Here is a 22084-nt window from a genome sequence, read left to right as displayed (position 1 = left end):
ACATATGATCTGAGCCTTGAAGGATGCACAGAATGAATGGAAATTTCCAAGGTAGAAGATGGGCTCATTCTAGGCCTAAGAAATACAAAGTCTCATGGGTGGGAGGGGCAAAATGGCTGGCGTCTTTGTAGACTGGATGAAGTTTAGTGTAGTGGGACAGAAGCTGGGGTGTAGGGAAGGGAGTGAGGATGAACCTCCAAAGGAAGCCTTACTACAGTGATCCTTTGTGCCAGTCCAGGTGATCACATGGAGATCAGCCTTTTTCACCTTCTCACAAAAAGAATCTTCTACCTTCTGTCTTGACAAGAAGGCTCAGAGGAAGTCTATAGTCCACTGAGTAGACAGAGGAACTCAGAGGTGGTTTGCCTGTGTGTTGTGTGGCTCTAGGGATTATTTTAGAGTTGAAGTGAAAAAAAAAAAAGCAGAAACCTGAAGCTAATATTCCTCCTTTAGTGGCACTTGCACTGGAGGTAATTCCTTCACAGACCATCAACTCCTGCAGACCATAGGCCTATGAATGCAGTGGGAGCTTCTTCTCCACTCGTTACTTCTCCCACTGTCGATGAGAGCCTTCTCCCACTTGTTACTAGAAATGGAAGCCAATTATGTATGTAAATCTAAATGAAGTTCATGCTTCCATGTATCTTCTGTCTAATCCAAAGGGATAGCAATGGTCAGGGCAGGGGCCATGTCTCCTTCACCTCCTGGTGCTAGGATTGTCCATCACCTAACCTGGCACTGGGCTTCCCTTAAAAAATTTAGGAGCCTGGGGCCAGTGAACCACTCTAGCAACTTAGCATTTTCTGTTTTCTTCCTGCAAAGCATGGTTTGGACATTGGTTATTCATACCAGGAGAGGCCGTATGGGTCAGTTCCCTCTGAATTGTTGGTGCTGGCCGTACAGTTATCACCTGCTGGATATTCAAGTTAGTGGCTAGTTGTAATAAGCGATTTTTCTGAACATTAATTTCCTACATTCCTGCTGCCCAGTCCCCTGCTCCAGGAGCTCTACCTCTGGCTACCTTCAAGTGTAGAACCTCGAAGTGGATTTCTCCATCCAGTGTGGAGGTCATGGGCTGCAAATAGTCTAATTCCTGGGAAATTAGCCTGAAAGTTCAATGAAGAAGTAAGAAACCAAGCTAGGAGTGGTGGTGCACCCCTTTAATCCCAGCACTCGGGAGGCAGAGGTAGGAGGATCGCTGTGAGTTTGAGGCCGCCCTGAGACTCCATAGTGAATTCCAGGTCAGCCTGGGCTAGAGTGAGACCCTACCTTGAACCCCCCCATAAAAAAATTAGGAAACCAGGCCTAATGGTGCAGGCCTGTAATCCCAGCTACTCAGGAGGCTGAGGCAAGATGATTGCAAGTTCAGAGCTTACCTGAGTTACAGAGTCAGTTCAAAGCCAGCCTGAGGAAATTTACAAGACCCTGTCTCAAAATAAAAAGTGAAAAGAGGACTTGGGATGTAGCTCACTGGTAGAGAGCCTGCTTAGCATACAGGAAGCTCTGGGTTCAATCCCCAGCACTTCAAAATAGGAAAAGAAGAAAAGGGTAGGTCTCCAATGGATAGGGTGTTTATCCCCAGTAGCCCCTGGTGGAGATAGAGAAGCTTACAGGATTGAGCAACCAGAATGAGGTCCTGAAAGCTGGGGCCACTATTTGCTACACCACTAATTCCATTTAGACCCCTGTAGACCTACAAATGTGATCAGTCATACACAGCTTGGGCCAGCCAGTCACATCTGCAGCCACACAACAACCTGAAGCTAAGCAGTCAAATACTGTGTCATGTGTGTGTACAGGGCTGTGTTCCACAAATGAAAGGGTTTGTTTTCCTAAAGCCAGTAGAAGCTGGCAGGAGGCACTTGGAGACCTATGGTGCTCCAGAGAAGACATGCAGAGAAGGTAGCCACTGAGATGGTACAGGAAGCAATGAGACTAGCCCATTCTTCCAGTCCCTTCTGACTGTCCTCCTTCTGTTGGCAGAGATGGCCATGACCTCCCCCTCTAGTCAGCCCTGTGAATAAAGATGACAGTTGAGCAACCCAGGGTTTGTGGGGTTAATGAAAATTTCCTGGGGCTTCTGCTGAACATCTTTGTGGGAGTAACAGAGCTTGCCATGCCTTACTTGTTCTTCCCAGCAGAGTCACAGCTATGGTTATTACCTGGGCCATACCTCCTTTGTGGCTTTCCCTGTAACCCCACTCCATCCTACTCTTAGACCTCTCTAGAGAGAAGAGGCCATGCTGGAGAGAAGTACACCGACCTTTAATCAGAAGTTGCTGAGATACCCCCAGCTCAGAGGGTTGTGCTGTGGCCCAGCAGAGGAGCTGAGTTGGGTAGGAAAAAGAGGAAGGCCTAGCCCTGCCTTTCTCTCCCTGATTCTTTAGGATCTGTCCATTACCCTGAGTAAAGCTCAGCCTCTCCTCCTTGGTTCTTCAACCATATCTTTTGCACCCTTTCTGGACTCCTGCTGATGCAGTATCTGTGTTCTCTGGTTCTAGCTCCTTTCCTAGCCTTGGGCACACTGTTTCTTCAGCTTAGTCTGTCAACATTCCCTCTCCTTGGCTCCCCCTGCTGGTCCCTCAGCTTGCAGTTAAGCACTGCCTCCTCCTGGAAGTTTTCCTTGACTGCTATGCCCCAGCACGAATGCTTTGGTCCCCAACTTCTCTGTATCACACACCTGTCCTATGTCCTTCCTGTCTACTCACTGGGTGCTCCTGCCCTACTAAATGTGGTTCTTTGGGGCCAAAGCCTGCATCATGTTCAGCTTCAGGTCTGTAGCCTTTTCCCTCTCTCTACCCCCAGGCTTGGTGCACAGTAAGGCATAAGAAATGGTCTTTGAGCACATGAGCTGAAGGAGGGTAGGGAGAGTCAACAGAGGAGAGGCCAGGATCCCAAGAACACCATAGGTTTGAGAAAAGCTAATAGTCATCTTATCATACTGGGGCCAGAAAGCCCCTGGCTGCCATGGGTCTTCCATAAACAGAGGCTGTCTAACACACACAGAAACCATTCTGTGTGGAGTAGAAGGGAAGGTGGGAGCCTAGGAATGCTCTGCAAGACTGGGCCCCTCTATCTGGGTCTTTCTGAGCCCAAGAGTGGGGCCCTCTACTGCTGTCTCACTGAGCAAAGACTGCATCATAGGACACTGGCATGTTGACCAGAAAAAAACACAGGGAAATCATGGTTAGGAAACTCAAAGCCAGGGGTAGGTGGCTACTTTTGATAAGCCTCATGGCTAGCATCCCTGCAAGAATTTTACTGCCCAGCCTCCCAGCCTAGCCTTGCTCCCATCAGCCTCCAGAGCATAGGCTTGGGTGAGCTTGCAGAACTGGGGGCCCTCTAAGACTGGGACTTCCCTACCTCTGAAAGTCACTTTGGCGATCCGGTCACCTTTGCCCCGAAGTTCTGCAACATTCTTGAGGTGGACGATCAAGGCCATGCTGGTGATGAGAGTCTGTAAACTGCCAGACAGAGAAAAGGAAGGAGCTAGCTGGTGGAACGCAGCTCACACTCTGCCCTCCTTTTGTGGTTGCTGCCTCCTCCTCTTGATGCTGCCCACAGAGACCAAGGCAACGGAGCTGAGCTGCTCCTTCCAGCTTCTCTCTGAGCCTGACAGCCTTGTCAGCCCCGCCCCTCCAAGTTGTCAGCCCAGCATGTGGTGTGTGTGTGTGTGTGTGTGCGCGCCCGCGCGCGCTCTTTATGTACCCATCCAGCAGCCTGAAAGTGTACACACAGGCAGAATTCATTAGTTAGCATCACAGGTCCCCAGATAAAGCCCTGTCCAGCTTCAGGTGTCTTCTGGCTCCCCGAGTGGAGACTCCCACCCCTCAGCAGTGGTAAGCAAACTCTCCCACCCAGCGAGAAAAGATGGCAGTAGGCATAAGCATGGATGAGGTGGGTCTCAGGCTGGGGCATCCCTTCGCTCAGTGATGGGGAACTTCATGATCTTTATGCACAGGAAATTAATGTGTTGAGTGTGAACCACACCACTTTCTGCTTCATTCAGCTGACCACCAGGGGTGCTAGTACCCAAAGGGCTCAGGGAATCTGGATGGGCCAAGCCTGTCTATGCTGGATGGATCACACTGCCAGTTGGAAATCCTCACTAAGGTCTTTCCAGCTGGAAAAGAAGTCTTTGCAAGGCAGCATCAATCAGAAAGATGCCTGGGAGCTAGTCCTTCAGAAATGAATCTTAACAGAAGGAGTAGTGTACCTGAGCACCAAATTCCATCCTAAGTTCGTGTTCCCTAAGATGTTGGATTCCTATCCCAAAACCATAGGATCTTAATTTCCAGAGGCTGGGGCTGTTGCCTTAAGGGAAATTGGTAATCAGGTTCATTATGGCTGGATATGCCTAACCATGTAAATGATAGGAGTTACTGTTATGCTAAGGCAGTATGTAGGGATCAGCGAACCAACCTTTCCATCCCAGGCTTGGGACAAAGAAAACTTGGGGAGGTGACATGGCTGATGTGTGGTTTCCAGTAAGGGGAGAGCTGACCCACTTTATTCAGCTACTAGAGGTAAGAAAAGGACATCTGTATACGAATTTCCAAGGAACAAAGGAAGACTGCCTCTCCTTTCTCCAGGAGAGGCTTACAAGGAAAGTGATCATAGGAGCTGGCTCCTCTGATCCTGGGACCCATGCAAGGCCCTCTGCACTCTTACTCTTGCCATTCACTCTTGGTAGAATACCCTCTGACCCAGCCCTACCTCCTGACTTGGCTTCAGCTCATCAGGGGTCCATTCCTTCGCAACTACATCTTAAGTTGTTCTGGGGCTGCTCCACTTGCATACCTCCTTACTGATCCTAGGAAAATCTTGAAACACAACCTCTTTGTACCCAGGAGCCTTACAGGGTCCCTGCCCAAAATGAGATACCCAACTTATACTGAGAGTATGAAAGGATGAGCTTAGTGATCTATCCAAAGAGTCTAAAGGTTTAACAAGAGAGAAATTAAATATTGGCAGCATGGTAAGTTACTCCATTTGAATTCTGAAGGCCAAATAACCTGCAGGCTGTACCAAGAGACTTCTTCCCTCCTACTTGTTTCCTTGTTGTTTTGTTCTGTTTTTGGATGATGTTCATTTTCTTTTTCCTTCTTCCTTCCCTCAATTTCTGCTCTCTTTCTCACATATTGTGGTAGCCTGAATGTATGTCCCCCATAGATTCAGGTGTTTTATTAAAGCTTATAACTTGGATCTCCAGCCACTTAGCTAGAGGAGATGTCAAGTGGGGGGGGGGAGCAGATCCTGGGGTCCAGCACTAAGGTATATTTGGGGGTGTATCTGACTTCAGCTGAAAAGAATAAGAGAGAAGTCTGAGCTCTGGCAGGTTCCTGCTTGCTGCCCTTTTGTGCTTGTTTCTTTTGGTTTTCATGGACTGTTTAGTTGTTTCTCTTTGCTTGGATGTATGGAAGTAGCATCTTCCACCATTGATGGAACTTTCTCCCTGGATCTATAAACCTGAAATAAATTCCTTCCTCCTCTAAACTGTACCTGGTTTGGATGTTCATTCCAGCAATGTGAAGCTGACTACAACACTTATATTTAACTATATTAAATCAGAGAATTCATAGACAATGTATTTTTTGGCCTAAGGAGATGGCTCAGTGGTAAAAAAAAAAAAAAAACTGCTTGCTGCCCAAGCCTGACAATTGAAGTTTGGATCCCTAGGACCCATGTAAAAATGGTCAAAAATAGTACACATGTCTGTAATCCCAATATGTGTACAACATGTTGGGAAGCAGTCAGGAGCATTCTCAAGTTCTCAGGTCTGTTAGTAGGGCATTTGCAGTGCAAACAAGAGACACTATCTCACAGAAAGTAGAAAGTGAGGACCAACACCTTGAGGCTGTTCTCTGATCTCCATATATGCAACATGGCATGAACATACCATTCAACACACACACACTTATTGAATACAAGCAAATAGCTAAAAAAATTTAAAAACAGGTAAGCTTGATATCCCTTAAAAATAAAAAAAAAATAAGGGCTAGAGAGATAGCTTAGCAGTTAAGGCACTTGTCTACAAAGCCTAAAGACCCATGTTTGAGTCTTCAGATCCCACGTAAGCCAGCTACAAAAGTGATGCAAGCATGTAAGGTCACACATGGGCACAAGGTGGTGCCCACGTGTGGAGTTGAATTATAGTGGCTAGAGGCCCTGGCTCACCAATTCTATTATGCGCTCGTATTGTTGCTCTCTCATATTAAAAAAAAAATTAATCTCTCTCTCTCTGCCTCTTTCTCTCTCAAATAAAAAATAACTTTACATTTTTTTAAAAATAACAAAATAAAAACAAATTCACCAACATTTTGCATATGTGTTTGTAAGGTTTGGTGATACTCAACAGAAAAAGGAGGCTATCTTCTTTGGGACCCCTTGGAGATTCTCTCCTAAAAGAGGAAAATTTCAGGAAGCCTCTTACAGTCCTGAACAACTTTAGGAAAAAGCCCAGGAACCTGCCCTACGCAGCTTTATTTCCACATTTGAAAAGCAGCAGCAGTTCCATTCAGCACACTGCAGATAAGTCAGCTGATCCTTCTGAAGGCTAGTCTAAGCCAGACTCTAAACAGAAGAGCCAGATGGACTAGAATCTAGACCAGTGGACACAGTGATGTGTCTATGAACAGGACTAGCTGGACCACCATGAATGGGGAAGTGGGTGCTTGACCTGGTGGAGCTGGAGGTCAACAGAAGCCCATCCTGGAGTATGTCACACTGGACCAAAGGGTTACTCAACATTTTTTCTAATGTTTTTCTTAGTGTATCACATACCTTCCTTCCCTGGAAACTTTAGGAAATATACATAAAACTAGTTTCTAAAGGATGGGGGGCATTTCTTCCACCAAGTTGTAGACTTCATTTATTTTTTGTATGTGTGCCTCTTGCAAACATGTAGCTCTCCCAGTCTCAACAGCATCTGTCAGAGAACAACTTTGGAGAATTCTGATTGCAGTGGCATCCTGTGAGCTCATTAGCGTTTGTGGTCTTATCAGCTGCCATTTACAGGCCAGCTGTGCATGACAAGAAATTAACTGTGAGTGGTGAAGGTATACTGCTGGTATTCTTAATTGTCCCTAATGGCTACCTGGGAGGCAATGTTTGGATCTAAGTCACAGGAGCATGCCACCTTAGAAGCTTCCCTGGCCCTGTCCTACACATGCCCCAGGGCTGGTGTGAGGGTGACTTGAGAAGCCCCACTATGAAGATCCAGTCAGCCTCACTGAGGGACTTAGTATAAATCAAATCACACGTGGGCTTCAGAAGGTTTGGTTTCTGGAGGGAACATAAACCCTAAAGATTGTAGAGCAGAATGACCTGCAGGGCTGCAGATACATTATGTTAGTTACTTCTACATCATGATGAAATAATTGACAGAAACAGTTTATGGGAAGAAAGATTTATTTTAGCCAACAGTTTCAGAGATTTTCAGTCCATTGTAGCACAGAAGGCATGGTGAAACAGCTCAGTTCATGGTGGCAGGGGTGTGAGGTAGAGGTTGTTCATATCTCAGTGGACCAGGAAGCAGAGAGTGAGGCTGGAATCAGCAGGCAGGGTATAACCTTCAAAGGCCAGACCCTATTAACCCACTTCTCCCAACCAGGGTCTACATCCTAAAAGGTTCCACAACCTCTCAGAGGAGACACACTAACTAAAAAACAAGCTTCAAAACATAAGCCTGTAGGGGATATGTCAGATTCAAACCCTAACACCACATCCCAGTTATTTTTGTGATGACTTCCTTCCTTCCCACCTTCTGCCCTTCCTTCCTTCTTTCTTTCCTCCCTCTCTTCCTTCTCCTCCCTCTCTCTTCTTCCTGTTCTTTCTTCCCCCATTCCTCCTTTCTCTCTCTTGACAGGGTTCTGGCCTTGAACCCATTATATAGCTGAGGATGACCTTGAATTTCCCATCCTCTTGCCCCTACCTCCAAAGTGCTGGGATTGCACGTTGGTGTTTCCCACCATACCTGGCTTGTGTGGTGCTTTGGGATTGAACCCAGGATTTTGTGCATACTGGGCAAGCACTCTACCAACTTGAACTTCAACTTCCCCTCCAGCCTCTCCTTTCTTCAGAGAGTATCTCACTAAATTGTCCAGCCTATCCTCAAACTTGAGATCTTCCCACCTCATTCTAGAAAGTCATTAAGCACAGCTTGCCCTTTCTTACAAAACTACTCTTGTAGAGCAGTCTGAGGAACCCGAGGAAGGAAAGAGGAAGTTCAAGGGGAGAAAGGAGAGATTGATAAAAATATCTTTCTTTCCAACAGTTACACACATAAATAACAGGGCCAAGAAAAACACACCAAGTCAGGCCTGCTGAGAGGAGTCACTTTATGGAGCGGAGGGAACAAAGATGTTGTGGGCAACCTTAAAGAGTGATGGCTCTTGGGATTCCTGGGATCATTCAACTCCTAGGCCTGAGCCTCCTCCAGTTTTCTCCGGGGTACTTTCTCACTTTAGTGTCAAAGCCAGGTCACCAAGAGTTCATGGCAGGTAGGACATTTAGAAGATTCAGCTAAGCCTCTCCATATACTAGCAGCTGAGCGCCACACATGGAAGTAACGCTGACGCCAAGGTTGCTAAGGAGACTTGGAGAATGGGGAGGAGGTTAAACAGCAGAGCTTGTGGGAATGAGAAGCATCTTCTGGAGTGGGCTATCCAAAGACGGCACTGTGAGAAGGATCCAGTGTCCCAAAACGAACTCACGTTACCAGGCGTTCGGTTGCCAGGTGACTAGCGGGCGGTTTACTGTCTGGCTGGGCTGAGCTGAGCGGAGCTGTAGCTCCTGGGCCTGCCGCACCCACCATGGCCTCTCGTAGTGTGGGCACTCTACTGACTGAGTTCAATGCCACCTTTGTGCCCCCCGCCCTCATGCCCGGGTAAGCCACCACACACTCTGGCACACCTGAACTGTGGGACTGAGCCCAAAGACACTCCTACGGCCCCCCTTCTTCACTCACCTGTTGGAGTCTTGGAAACTCCATCTTCACACCTAGAAGGCTTCAAGGAACCCTGCAATGCCAATTCACCTCCCTCCCCCGGCTTGGTGACCTTCCAGTGGGGCTTTGCTTTGTTTTGTTTTGCTTTTGCACTATCACAGCAGGCAGGGGGCAGTTGCAGGTGGTGGGACTTTACAGACTGGGGAAGAAGTAGATGACTGAGAACTGGCCCAGAAACAGCCCAGGATAATCGGACCTTGAGTGAATAGGCAAAGATGAGAAAGGGGGAAGAGATGAAAATACATGTGGGCTCTGGGATTTGGACCAATAAGCAGTCTGGTGCAGAGGAAGGGAAGTGAGGGATGGGCAGCTCAGGAGGATTTCAGGTGAGACTAGTATTTGTGGGCTGAAGGAAGGACTAGACTGGGTGGGTACAGTCTGGCAGAATCTGGTAGGGTAGTAGTGGTTGGTTAGCAATGTGTATCATCCACTGACTTTTACGCATATTTTCTTATGCAAACTGAACATATTGCAAAATGAAAAACCACACAATGCATCATTAGTGGTGTGGATTGTATCTGAGGAGAATAAGTAAGACATGGAGAGACCATCCTATTAACAGCGTTTCCAGAGACAGTGCATGCAGCAGTAGTTATGCTACAGCCTGGGGCACAAGTTTCCATCCAGCCCAGCCATGGATAAGACCTTTCTCAAAAGCTACTTTGGCTTTCACCAGACAAAGCTAGTTTGCAAAGTCATTGCAATTCCCCAAAGCAAAGCTAGGAGTGTTGAAACAGCTGCCTTAGCACTTGCCTATTCATTCTCTTATTCACTTGAGACATTGAGTGCTCAGGGTGTGCCAGGAAAATGTGAGGGAACCCAGAACTTGGGAGGCAGAGATAAGAGGATCACTGTGAGTTCAAGACCAGCCTGGGACTCCAGTGTGAATTCAGGTCAGCTTGGGCTAGATATAGACCGTACCTCAAAAACATAAAAAATAAAAATAAAAAACAAGATGCTAGGAAATGGAGACAAATGAATGTGAGGCTTTCCTTGAGGAACTCCCAATCTGGTATAAATACTTCTTTTTGAGAAACTGTGAATTGAATGTAGGGCCTTGTGCACAGTAGGCAAGTAGTCTATTATAGTTATACTTCCAGCTCTCTTTTGACAATTAAGGTTTTTAGATGTGGTCTCACTGGGTAGCCTAAGTTGGCCTTATACTTACTCTGTAGTCCAGAGTGGTCTGAAACTTTGAATGCTTCTTGCCTTAACTTCCCAAGTGTTGGGATTACAAGCCTGCCCTACCAGCCCTGGCTCTAACAGTAAATACTTAAGGTTTAATTCAAATTCATCTTTCTAGCTGTGGCTAGTGGTGTTTATACAACATTCTGGGTGTCCATCCTGAGGTTTGGTTTTATTTGTTGATATTTTATTTTCTTAATTTTCCCACATGCTCTGGTTAGAAATTCAACTTCCCGTAATGAGATATTGTAAGACAAGGCCTGGCATACCTGCAACCCTACCCCCATGATTCCCTCACTCTAGAGGGTGGAAACTGTAAGTTTCAGAAACAATCCCCATAACGCCTCACTATCCACATTACTTGTCTGCAGTTTCCTGAAGTACCAGTCTTATCCTGAGATTGCTTTCAAAATCGTGATAATAAGTGGGTCATAAAACAAGCTTCAAGCCTGGCTTGGATTAGGTTGAGCCATGTTTGCTGCTTTCTTGTCTTACATCTTCATGTAGAGATGTGCTTCCCTAAAGGTCCCCATCAAGCAGGAATGAATTGAGACATTTCATGCTTCTGAACACTATCTCATTTGGCAGTTTTTGCCAAAGAATTTGAATTCCCTGCCTAACTTGGATAATTATTATTTTTTGTATTTTCAAACATTAATAACAGATTTTACAGAATGGCCAGTCTCTCTGACATTCAAATCACCCTCTTTTCAATTTTATTCACAGAAGCAGAGAATAAAAGTTTTGTAGGGACCTCCATACACAGCCTACCCTCTTGTGGTTCCATATGTGGGTAGTGAGGTCATGGGGGTATTAAATGAGTCACATGTTAGTAATGAAAGAGCTGGGTTAGAACCAGGACTCACAGTTATCTTTCAAGTATGTGCTAGGTCTATGCTGGGTCTTTTACAAACTCCTCTATACAAATGTCTTTATTAAACAGATGAAGAAGGAACAACTTATAAAAGGCCATTAGCAATTAAGTTGCTGAGCCAAGTTTTGTGACTTAAATACCCTAGTTCTCCCCAAATATCTATACTGAACCTTCATGGAGCCTATCACATGGCCTAATTCACTCGGTAGAGAGGGAGAAGAGTAAATTGACTCTGGAACAAGCCAGCCTGGTTCATATCCTAGTTTCATCATTCCCTTACCCTAAACAAGTTATGGATCCTCTCTATGACCCGTTTGCCTTATATGTTCAATGAAGATAATAGTGTACAAGCTAACAGAGGCTTAAATCCACCAATGTGCATAAAACCCAGCATTTGGCAATTATTAGCTATTACTGTTAATTAAACTACTACTATGTCCAATGCCTGAAGCTAGGCTCCAAGGGCAGTACCAGATAATGATGGTATAATGAAAATCTTCAGATAGTTGGTCAGGATGGCTAATTTTAGTCCTTGTTGCTATAAGGCTTTTTTAAGAAATAAGAGTAGTCTCAGTGAAATTCTACCTTCTGCATGCAGTCAGGTCTGGGTGGTATCTTGCCTGGTTTGCTACCTTCAGCCATAACACCTCAGGCTCTCCATACATTCATTCATGCCTGGTCTTTTTCTTCTGCCCCTGAGGCCTCCCATTCCTGGTCACAGTTCTCATCGGGAATAAAGACAGGAAGACACAAACCCAGTCCCTCCCTCCATCTTCCTGGACTGGCAACTGCACCCACATCTACCACTGACTTGTGCCTTAGGACCCTAAACCATGGCATTCAATACTCATTATTGTCAGCGAGGCAGTCACACAAAGATGGCTGTGTTCTCACTCCCAGATTCCTGGCATAACAGACACACACATCAAATAGTGTGCTATTAAGTTATTAACAACAAGTTCCCTGGAGGACAAAGCTTTGATTTGTAGCATTCACATGTATCTATGGTGGAAATATTTCTCTGTAACCTGATTTTAGGCTGTCAACATGGTGACCCTAAGTGAGTTGGAAAAGGTGCATAGTGACACAACATTATATAGGATGCTTCATCAATTTCAGTTACTCAAGGTCAACAGTGGTCTGAAACTAGGAATGAAAAATTCCAGAGATAAATAATTTATAAGTTTTAAATAAATTTCATTACCATATATTCTTATAATTATCCTATTATACCATTAGTTATTGTTATTCTCTATTGTGCTTAACTTAGAAATTAGACTTTATCATAAAAATGTATGTATAGAAGGGAAGCATATCAAGAGTTGGTACTATCTGAGGTTTCATGAGATATATCCTCATGGGTGAGGAGGGACAACTGTGTTTTCACTGTAAAATATCATAGACATAAGAAAGTAGTGGCAGGAGATTGTGATAAAAATACATTCTGCTCCAGAGTGGGTGGCCCTCCAGGTGATGAGCTTTATGTAAAAAATACATTATGTACATGTATGAAAATTTTCAACAAATGTTTTAAAATGACAGACATAACTAGAGAGGACAGACAACAGTAAAATAATTAGCAAGAGATAACTTTTGAGCATTTGTCTTTGTTTATATAATTTGTTTAATCTTAGCTTTATATAACTTAAGTTTTAAATTTATTTTGTGACCATTTTATACATGTATATCATGTATTTTATCATATTCACAATTCTCCCATTACCCTCTCTTATTCCCCTCCTACTCTTCCATCTTCTTCCTAAGTCCCACACTTTCATGTCTGTCTGTGTGTGTCCCACTGAGTTTAATAAGGGTTGCTCATATGAGCATGGGTATGGGAATCATGGGCAACTAATCACTGGCTACACCAGTGAAGAAAAACAATTCCCCTTCCCCTCCACCTATTAGCTCAATAGCTCCTCAGAGATGGGTGGGATCTCATAAGCCCCTTCACTATGTGTGGCAGAATGTTGATAGGCCCAGTCTTAGTTCATGTTCAGGTAACCACTGAGTTCCTCAGTGCAATGGCCATATCATGCCCAGAAGACAGTATTTCATAGTACTCTTCCCCATCCTCTATCCCTTACAATCTTACTGCCCCCTTTGCCATGATGTTTCCTGACCCTTGGAGAGAGTTAAATAGCTTTCCCTTTTAGGGCTAAGCACTTATCAACACGTTAACCAGTTTTGAGCCTCTGAATTAACTGCTGCCCATTGCAAAAAGTTCTCTGACAAAGATTGAGAGCAGCACTTGTCCATGGGTATAAATACAAATATTCAGAAGGCATAATGTAACTTTAACACTAGATTTCAAAAAAATAGGCTTAGCACATTCCTGAAAATTTAGCAGCTCTCTTCTGAAACTGGTCTGAGCCAGAATAGCATACCAATACCTGCACCTGCCATCTTTCTTAGACTTTGGCCTCATGAGTAATGGAAAGGGGTTGAACAGAACTAGGGAGGCTGTTGCAGCCCCCCAATTCCTTTCCATTCTAGTGAAGGCCTGACATGAGAGGTGGCCCAAGACAGGCCAGTACATACTGAGATATGAAACAAAGGTTGCACATCTGCCCAGGAAGATGTTGACCTTGGTATTAGACTCTTCTAGGGAATTTTAATAAGTACTCATGTTCAATCTGCATGTAGAGGATCTGATGCCATTGGTTGTACTGGGAAAAAAAGACAAAAACAAATTATGATTCCATGTGATTTCAATTCTCCCTTGTGAGAAAGGACAGGTATGGGCCTAAGCATGTTTAAAAAGAAGTCTTCAGTGTGGGACCTTCCCATCATAGGCTTCTTCTTGGCAGCCCCCAGCTGACAGGAGAAAGATCTGACTGATTCTAGAAGTCATCTACTTTCTGTCAATTCTTATCCCCAGCTGCAGCAGCAAGTGACCCCTGATTCAAGCAGCAATAGATTCTAAGAAACTACCTGTGTCTCTTCTCTGTACGCAGTCCCATTTCACATACTCTCCCACCCCAGATAGCCTGTTCTCACTCACATAAAAGACTCTGGTCACTCACTTGCCTCTCTTCCCAGTGTCCACAGCCTATATTATTTATTCAGTCCTTCCAAAACCTCTGTCTCAAGGCTGTCTCCCTAGAATTCACTATTGGCCTGTTCAGAAAGCTAGGACAGTTTATAGGTAATGGATGGCTCTCCACTGTGCCAGTGAAAGACCAGTTTTTAATAATATTTTTTAAATTTTTTTTTGAGAGCGACAGACACAGACAGAAAGACAGATAGAGGGAGAGAGAGAGAATGGGCGTGCCAGGGCTTCCAGCCTCTGCAAACGAACTCCAGATGCATGCACCCTCTTGTGCATCTGGCTAACGTGGGACCTGGGGAACTGAGCCTCGAACCGGGGTCCTTAGGCTTCACAGGCGAGCGCTTAACCACTAAGCCATCTCTCCAGCCCCAAGACCAAAGGTGGTCCTTTGCCAGGCATGGTGGTCTATACCTTTAATCCTAGGTGAGATAGGAGATTTGCCATGAGTTTGAGGCAAGCCTAGAGCTACAGAGTGAGTTCCAGGTTAGCCAAGGCTAGAGTGAGACCCTACCTCCTCAGAAAAAAGAAAGGAATGTGGGTCTTCATTTGTCAATTCAATCCAATAAATATTTACAGAGCACCTACTGGATGTTGGGAATGACAGTGACACAAATAGGAGTAAAACAGAGTTCTCTCTTCCCAAGGAGCCTATAATTCAGAAAGGAAGAAAAATCTAAGGGCTCAGATAGTTTCAAACACAATAGAATGTGGACAGTTGAATAGGGGGTTGGCATGGTGTAGGGGTAGATCCAAAGAGGCTTCATGGAAATAAGGATACTTGAAAGGCACCTGGAAGTATGATAGGATCAGAATGGGAGAGGGGAGGGATAAAGAGGATGTTTTGAGCAAAAGCTGAGATTGGAGGGTCTCAAGGAATGGACTTTCAAAACAGGGTAATTTGGCTAGAGTAGAAACACTGTGTTATGAAAGTGGGTGACAAGATTGACAAGCCCTCTCACAGAGGCCCACATCAGGAGTCACTGAGCAGTTGGCCCAGTTTGTTTTTAACTCCATAGGCAGTAGGGAGTTCTTGCAGGTTCTGCTCTGGGAAAGAATGCCATCAGAACTGTGTTCTGTAGATGGTGTGTGGAGAAGCTGCACATAGAACAGGGAACTGCTGAACAGTAGCAAGTTAATTAGTTAATAAGACTGCTCAAGGGATCTCTGATGCTCATGGTAATTAATTATAATGCCTGCTATGGGGCCAGCCAGTGTCCTAAGAGTCAGGGATGGGATAGCTCCCTGCACACAATGGGATTTATAATCTTGGCCCAGGAGCCTGGCTCAGCATGTCTCCTAGCTTGTGTGTATGCAGCTGGGTGGAGACACATGAGAGTAGATGAAGGGATATGGGCAGAAGAAGAGGTCAGAAAGAGGTGAGACAGTGTCATTAGGATAGTTTGATGCCCAGTTCTAAAACCTGATTTTCCTCTTTAATGTTACATCTCTTACAAGACCAACAAAACAGGCCTGCAGACGTCTACTGTGGAGCACGAGCAGGTCAGGTTTAAGGCTCACACATACAGGAATATCCAAGGGACATAAACCTTGCATCTCAAGATGTGCCTGCTGAGTGTTGAGTAATGTGAACCCATATACACACATACCTACAAGAGTGACGAGTTCTGAAGGGAAGCCAGGCAGAATTTGGGAGGAGTGTTGCAGAGGAGGGGGCTTTTATTCAATTGGGATGTAAATATCTCAGCATTCAGAGAAGGTGGGAAGGCAGAGAACAGAGGAGGAACATGGTAGACAGCTTGGGGGTGGTGAGGAGAAGAATCACAAGAACAAGTCACATTTCTACAGCTTCATTCTTCAGAGGAGCCCCATGTCCCTGTGAGCAGGATACATCATGTGCTCTGATGGTCTGAATCCATTTTTAAGGCAGACTCAGGACATTGTGCCCCAGGATTCTGGACTTCTCCTTCCTTTTGTGAACATTTATGAAGCACTTGTCATGTGCTAATGCTAAGGACTGGGAGATTAGAGATGAGCAGAGGCTGTAGAAACATGTGGATATGAGCCCAGAAGGACAGCTGGTGAGTAGGTACAGGGTAAGGTCAGGGAAGGCAACTAAGACTGTTGGTTCTTTCCAAGTAGGTGTGTGGCAAATCCTCAGGGGGCAAGAGGGGATCAGCATTCCAGGTAAAGGAAGTACTCCTGGGATCAGAGGCATGAGACAAACCATGAGAGCCCTAAAATTGTAGGTACCACTGCCTGTGGGGAAGCGGAGGTAGGTGAGGAAGATCACTCTGACCTCTGTGGATATAGGCTACAAGGGGTTGAACTTTGTTGAGGACAGTCTCTAAGAAAATTGAGGCTGTTTTGGTGAGTATAGCAATGGGAAGGAAAAGGGCAACAATAGAGACTTTGGGGATACCTGTGCAGGACTAAGGGAAACCAGAATGTTCAGGGTAATGGAGAAGAGATAACAAGTATCAGGCTTATGTGAAAGGTGGGTAGGGTAGGATTAGCCAAGGTAGGGCTATAACATGGAGCAGGAGGAAGAGCAGGCTAAGTCCCTATGGGGTCACCTGGGCATGATCATCTGCTTTCAGGAGAAGGGATGAGGCCAAAGATAGACCTAGGCATCTGCAGTGTGTGAGAGCTGAAGGTCTCATGGATGAGGTCTCCCCAAATGAAATAAAGCATGCAAGATTTTCCCTTGAAAAGAAAAAACTATGGGTAATACCAACACTAGGAAGTGACCCAGGGCTGCAGCCAGGCCACTCCCCATCCTTCCCAAATTCCTTCTCTGAGATCCTCCTCAATGACTCACCCGAAAGGAAATCCCTTCACATAGCTCTACTAATATCTACCCATGAGAGTGGGCCTTCTCTCCTTGCCTTTCAGAACACAAGAGCCCAACCTGTGGTCCAACTTGAGTTGGAACTAGTTATTGCTGATATCAGCATAGCATGGCAGGCTGGATATACTCTGTGACAAGGTAACTCCTACCAGAGGGTAAGAATTTGTGGTTCCCATACCCTAGCATAGTATCAGCATTTAGTTGGTTTCCAAAAAAGTGACTTTTAATGCAATTAGACTCTCTTTTTAAAAGGTGATATGTATGCAAAGAAGAAAGCAATAAATCTCCCCACATCTAAACACTCAAGCTTACCATTTGGTGAACCTCACCCCAGATCTTGATGTGCATATTTAGAAAAAGGACTTGGTGGAGGGTGGAAGTAAAGATAGAGGAAAGCAAAATACAATCTTATCAAATTTGTTATTTCAAATTGAAAAGCATGAAATTTAACCTTATTAGAATTTAAGAGAAGGAAACTAAAATAAAATGGAAGAATTGGTAGACATTAGATAAATTCAATTCATCACAAGAGATATCTTTAATACCTTAAAGATCACCCTAAGAGGTATGGAAGATAGGAGATTTAAACCATCAAAGACTTAGAGACACTATGCTATTTTTTAAATGATATTTCTATTTTGATGGCATGGGTTGATTGCCTGGAGACATTCTTAGTAAATGCACTCCCATCTTCCCTCCACCTACCTCTCAATTTTGGTTGCTAAATTTATTTTTACTTTGACAGGTTTTGAAACATTTACTTCTGTTCTGCAAGCAGCACTCACCTGGTTGCTATTCCTGGTTGTGTTCTTGAATAGATTTGAAGATTACCACCCCTCATTCTCATAGAGCTTCTACATAACTGAGTTTTCTTTTTATTTCTTTTGAGTTGCCTCTTGGTTGACAGGATTTTGTCACTGAACACTACTTTTAGAGAAAGCCTTGAATGCTTATTTCTCAAGTTCCTTCAAGCTAGGAAAGGAATGGCCTTATACCTGGCTGGCTATTTGGCTAGTGTGACAGTAGAAGGCCATGCTTTCTTCAGTGAGTAAGGCAGCCCTTTCTTTATGTTTCCCTTTGGTGCTTTATCTTTTTCTTGATTGTTGACAGTATCTGACTACCAGCATATCTTCTTTAATCCCCTATGTATTAGTTAACTGAGAAATAGGAATAAGAGCTGATGTCAGAGAATGGACCATAGAAATACTTAATTCCAGAATTAGACAGGGAGGCTAGAACAACGTGTGCTTCCCTGCTTCCAAGGAAAATGAGGAGATTAGGCATGGCTACAAGCAGCTGAATATTTCCTGTCAACTCACCTCTCAGATATTTCTCCACCTTCTGAGGCCCAGTGTGGGAGTGATTTTTCTGCAGGCTGGCTCAGGGTCACATAGGTGTTCTGGCCTCTGGGAGACCTCTAGTCTGGAAGATGTCATCTAGGCAAACCCTTTGCATGAAGGAAGAGGCCCAGAGGCTTGCCCTTTCTCCAAAGAAGTGATGAGGCCAGTCCACCATAAAAAGCCTCTAACAGCCAGAGGGACCTAGGATCTCTCCAAGGGTTTCTCTTAGAACATGTCCCTTTCCCCCACTCTCACTGCAGGTACCAAGGTCATATCCCTGGCGTGGCCTACTCCTTTGGCTCCCCCTATGGCACCACCACCCTCAAGTACTTCCAGGACCACCGCAATACAGCCATGGAGAAGAGCCTTATGGCCCTGAGTGGAGGTGGCCGCTTCCCAACCATCTTCTCCCCCAGCCCCAGCAGGATGCTGATTGCACGCTTGCAGTCATGGGACCGCTGGCTGCACGTGCCCACTTACACTCGCTTCAATCTGGATAGCAACCGCTCTAGCCAACTCACTGACTTCTACCAGGTAAACTGCTTTCCTGGCCCCAGGCACAGCCTCAGCCTGGGAAGTCCTACACAAGGAAGACTAGGAGCCCTGCAAAACAACTTTATTTACCTTTTCAGAGTGTAGAAGCCAGAAGAAACCTCCCCTATCCAAGGGATTTCCATGACTCTGTCCTACTCACCCCCATTGCCAGTGGAGTGGAAAACCTTTAGAGCTATCCCTTCCTTCATCTTCCACCCTCTATGGATTCTTGGCTTTGTGGACCTCTGTTCATCTCTTATCTGTGAAAACAGCTGAAGATTCACCCTGAGAAGAATCATACCTGAGCAAAGGGGTCCCCATAAAAGCCCCCTGGTGCCCACTGACCCATCCCAATCCCTATATCCCCAAGAGCGTGTCCCAGGTCAATCTCGCCCCAGATTGTGCCAACCTGCACATGAGGGTAAGAAGGAGTGAAAGGTATCCACTCACATCCTCAGTGCTCTTGTTCTGTGCCTCTAGCTCATGAAGTGTCCCTAGTTCATCACAGGTGCATGGTGCTGAGCCAGTTGTTGTCCCCTTTGTAGCAATGAGGGCTCATTCTCTGCTACACTCCTGAGACTCTATTTTAGGCATCATCCCAGCTTTGTAGCAAGTATTTATATGCTACCTGGTTCCAGGGCAGGGAACTTGTCTAAGTAAGGTGGCCACCTCAGTTGCAAGATGTCACAATGCCCTTGGGTTCAGCGGGTCTGGGGGCCATCTCAGTAGGTCTGTGGCAGCCTTTCCTTCCATTTTGACTCTCACACAGACATGTCCTGTCCAGGAGGGAAGGAGGCAGGAGCAGATACTACCAAGCTTACAACATGTTTATGCTTATGTGGATAGTAGGTAGGCACGAACCTACTGATCTGGGATTTCAGGCCTTGTCTTAGCTGCTTCCTGTCTCATTTACTCTCTGTGCCAAAACTATGTGGACATCAATATTCTCATTAGACCTGAGGTTCAGAGGAAACTAATAGGTTAGCAGTTGAGCTAGTCCCCAGGAACTCTGCAGACTTCACCAGGGGCATTAAAGTCTGCCTCCCCCCTGCTTGGCACAGACTGCAGTGATAACCTGTTGTCTCTTTGGTGGAGCTATAGACAGTACAGCAGCATCGGAAATACTACCTGGACAAGACTGGCATGGTCCCCCGTGTTCCCTACTTCGTGCTGCCTGTGAAGGAGCGAGAACGGTACCCGCTCCCCACTGACCTGTGAGTGGCTTTCTCTTCCTCTCTGCTGACAACAAACACATATCCATGGGGCACCTGCAGAGAACCCAAACAGAAAATCCAGTGCCTGCTGTGCAGAGAGGTAGCTGCAGAGTAAGGGAGTCCAGGCTCCACCAGCCTTTGGAGGGAGAAAGATACTTGCAACCTGCATGGGCAGAACCAGGAAGAACGTTTTCCCCATCACGTGCACAGGGAGCATGAGCGCACACTTCATAACCTTTGCTGGCAGAAATCTCGAGGTTACTCTTCCTGCAAGGAAGGATTCATAGCTACAATCACTAGTCCAAATTCGGCACTGCTGTTGCCCTCTGGTGGACCTACAAAACACTACACTGAATAGTGAAATGCAGGATCACTTAGATTGACTCAGTCTAAGAAGGCTGGGAATCTGTACCCTCAGTAGGGACTTGAAAATACTTGAAAACCCAACTAGCCAGATAAAAAATATGAAAGTTCATTACAGCCAATATCTCACATATGGTGCTATCTTGGAGAGCTCCTTCCCCCAGGAAAGGCCTGCTCTACCCTGAAGGTAATTCAGACAGTGTTGCTCTCTCCTGTCACAGAGGAATAGAGATCACAAGGCTACTCCCAGGTGCCCTCTGGCTGGGTTAGGGTGATAGCTAGTAGCTTCTTCCCATTCCCAACCCCATCCTAGAAACTCCCTCTCTTGTCTGGGGAGGAGACATTAGGATGTCAGTGAACAGACAGAACTGGGGTTTCTAACCTGCCTGCCTCAGAAGCCCCAGCCCTACCATCTGTCCTACTACAGATAAGCAGAAGATGTTACCACACAGTTTAACAGATTTACAGACATGATTTCACTGCCTCTGGAAGTGCCTCTTTGCAAGACAAATAAATGTTTGGTAAAATAGGATAGTTGAAGTCTAGTGATGGCTTCAGGGGCTTGGACTCAGGGGCTTTGGTGGTTGGAGAACCAGCCTGGAAAGAGATCCATGTCTCCTGTGGCCAAATCTAGTCTCTGGGATGACCATTTCTACTGAGTGGGTTAGCTCTGAGCCAGTATGTACTTAGAGACATTTCAGGTCTCCTCCTTAAATCTTCTTGCCAGATGTGCCCCCTTTGAAGTTTCAGGTCCCTAGACCTTTTCCTTCTCCAAATTGCATGGCAGCTTATGCTGATGACAGTGTCAGATCTGGCACAAATGATAAACCAAGTAATTGGGAAGAGGGTCAGTGATAAGCTCTGTAGCCAAGAGTGTTTATCACCTTTTGGAGTTCAACCACCACCATCATCACTATCATTACCTTCACCATCATCACCACCATCATCTCCACTGTCATCTCTCATAACACATGAGTGTTTACTAATTGTCCCACTTTATTTCAAATGTTTCATATGCGTAACTTCATTCACCCCTCAAAACAAAGCTAGGAGAGTAATAGTAACAGCAGTCTATTGTTATATGGGCTAATTTTAAGTAGGAGACAGGGACAGAATCCACATCAAACTGATATGATGCCTGTGGCTTCATTCTTCACCACAGAATCACTGTGCAAATACAAGTCATCCCCCCCACAAGTTGTGATAACTTAACAGATAGCATACTGATAAAAGGCCCACATGCCAAAGTGGGCATGTGGAGTTATGATGGACATTATTCCCTCCTTCTAGGCACATTGCCTCACAATAAATCCATCTTTACCCTCAGGCCTCCTCTGTGCCCAAAGAAGAAATGGCATCTTTTAAGAGTGTCCCCTGACAACCTGAAGACCTATCAGACCTTCCCATCAGGGAAGAGGGTCTCCTCACAAGAGCGACAGAAGAGAGACTGCTACTTTGAGTTCAGAGCATGAGATCCCGTGGCTTGTGCCTGGGAATCTGGACCCTGACCAGGTTGGCTTGCTTGCAATAAAATCTTTAGCCACAAGCATCCCACACACCTCTTATTTGGATCCTAGGGATATACACCACAGCAGGAAAGTGTCCCCAAGGGACACTCAATACCATGTCTTAAGGAGACGGTAGAAGAGCTTAGCCTGGGGGATTCAAGCCAAGGAGAAGCAGTGTCCAGCTATTGTGGGCCAACC

At 45.5% G+C, this 22084-nt stretch overlaps 2 protein-coding genes across 2 annotated transcripts in view; one reads left to right on the top strand and one right to left on the bottom strand.

Annotated features, from left to right (window-relative positions):
- Otof (otoferlin) overlaps window positions 1-3527 on the bottom strand; it is a 111040-nt gene extending 107513 nt beyond the window's left edge. The window contains exon 1 of the mRNA XM_045148768.1: window positions 3364-3527. Coding sequence (XP_045004703.1) covers window positions 3364-3442 — 79 coding nt within the window. The 5' untranslated portion in view covers window positions 3443-3527. The remainder of the gene's footprint in view (window positions 1-3363) is intronic.
- Window positions 3528-8813: 5286 nt separating this feature from the next.
- Window positions 8814-21850, top strand: Fam166c (family with sequence similarity 166 member C). Its single transcript, XM_004669354.1, has 4 exons — window positions 8814-8887; window positions 18528-18801; window positions 19903-20015; window positions 21706-21850. The coding sequence occupies exons 1-4, from the start codon at window positions 8814-8816 to the stop codon at window positions 21848-21850; spliced, it is 606 nt and encodes a 201-aa protein (XP_004669411.1).
- The last annotated feature ends 234 nt before the right edge of the window (window positions 21851-22084 follow it).

The sequence above is a fragment of the Jaculus jaculus genome, chromosome 5 (genome assembly GCF_020740685.1).
Source record: "Jaculus jaculus isolate mJacJac1 chromosome 5, mJacJac1.mat.Y.cur, whole genome shotgun sequence".
In the NCBI taxonomy this organism is placed as follows: Eukaryota; Metazoa; Chordata; class Mammalia; order Rodentia; family Dipodidae; genus Jaculus; species Jaculus jaculus.
The sequence above is the reverse complement of the archived record's forward strand: the minus strand, read 5'-3'. Positions and strand labels throughout refer to the sequence as shown.

What these genes read in the sequence shown, in the direction of transcription:
- Fam166c (XM_004669354.1), top strand. Translation starts at nt 8,814, where the DNA reads ATGGCCTCTCGTAGTGTGGGCACTCTACTGACTGAGTTCAATGCCACC. An exon ending in CCCCCCGCCCTCATGCCCGG is followed by an intron (nt 8,888 to 18,527) that starts GTAAGCCACCAC and finishes CTCTCACTGCAG; the next exon opens with GTACCAAGGTCATATCCCTG. An exon ending in TACCCGCTCCCCACTGACCT is followed by an intron (nt 20,016 to 21,705) that starts GTGAGTGGCTTT and finishes CTTTACCCTCAG; the next exon opens with GCCTCCTCTGTGCCCAAAGA.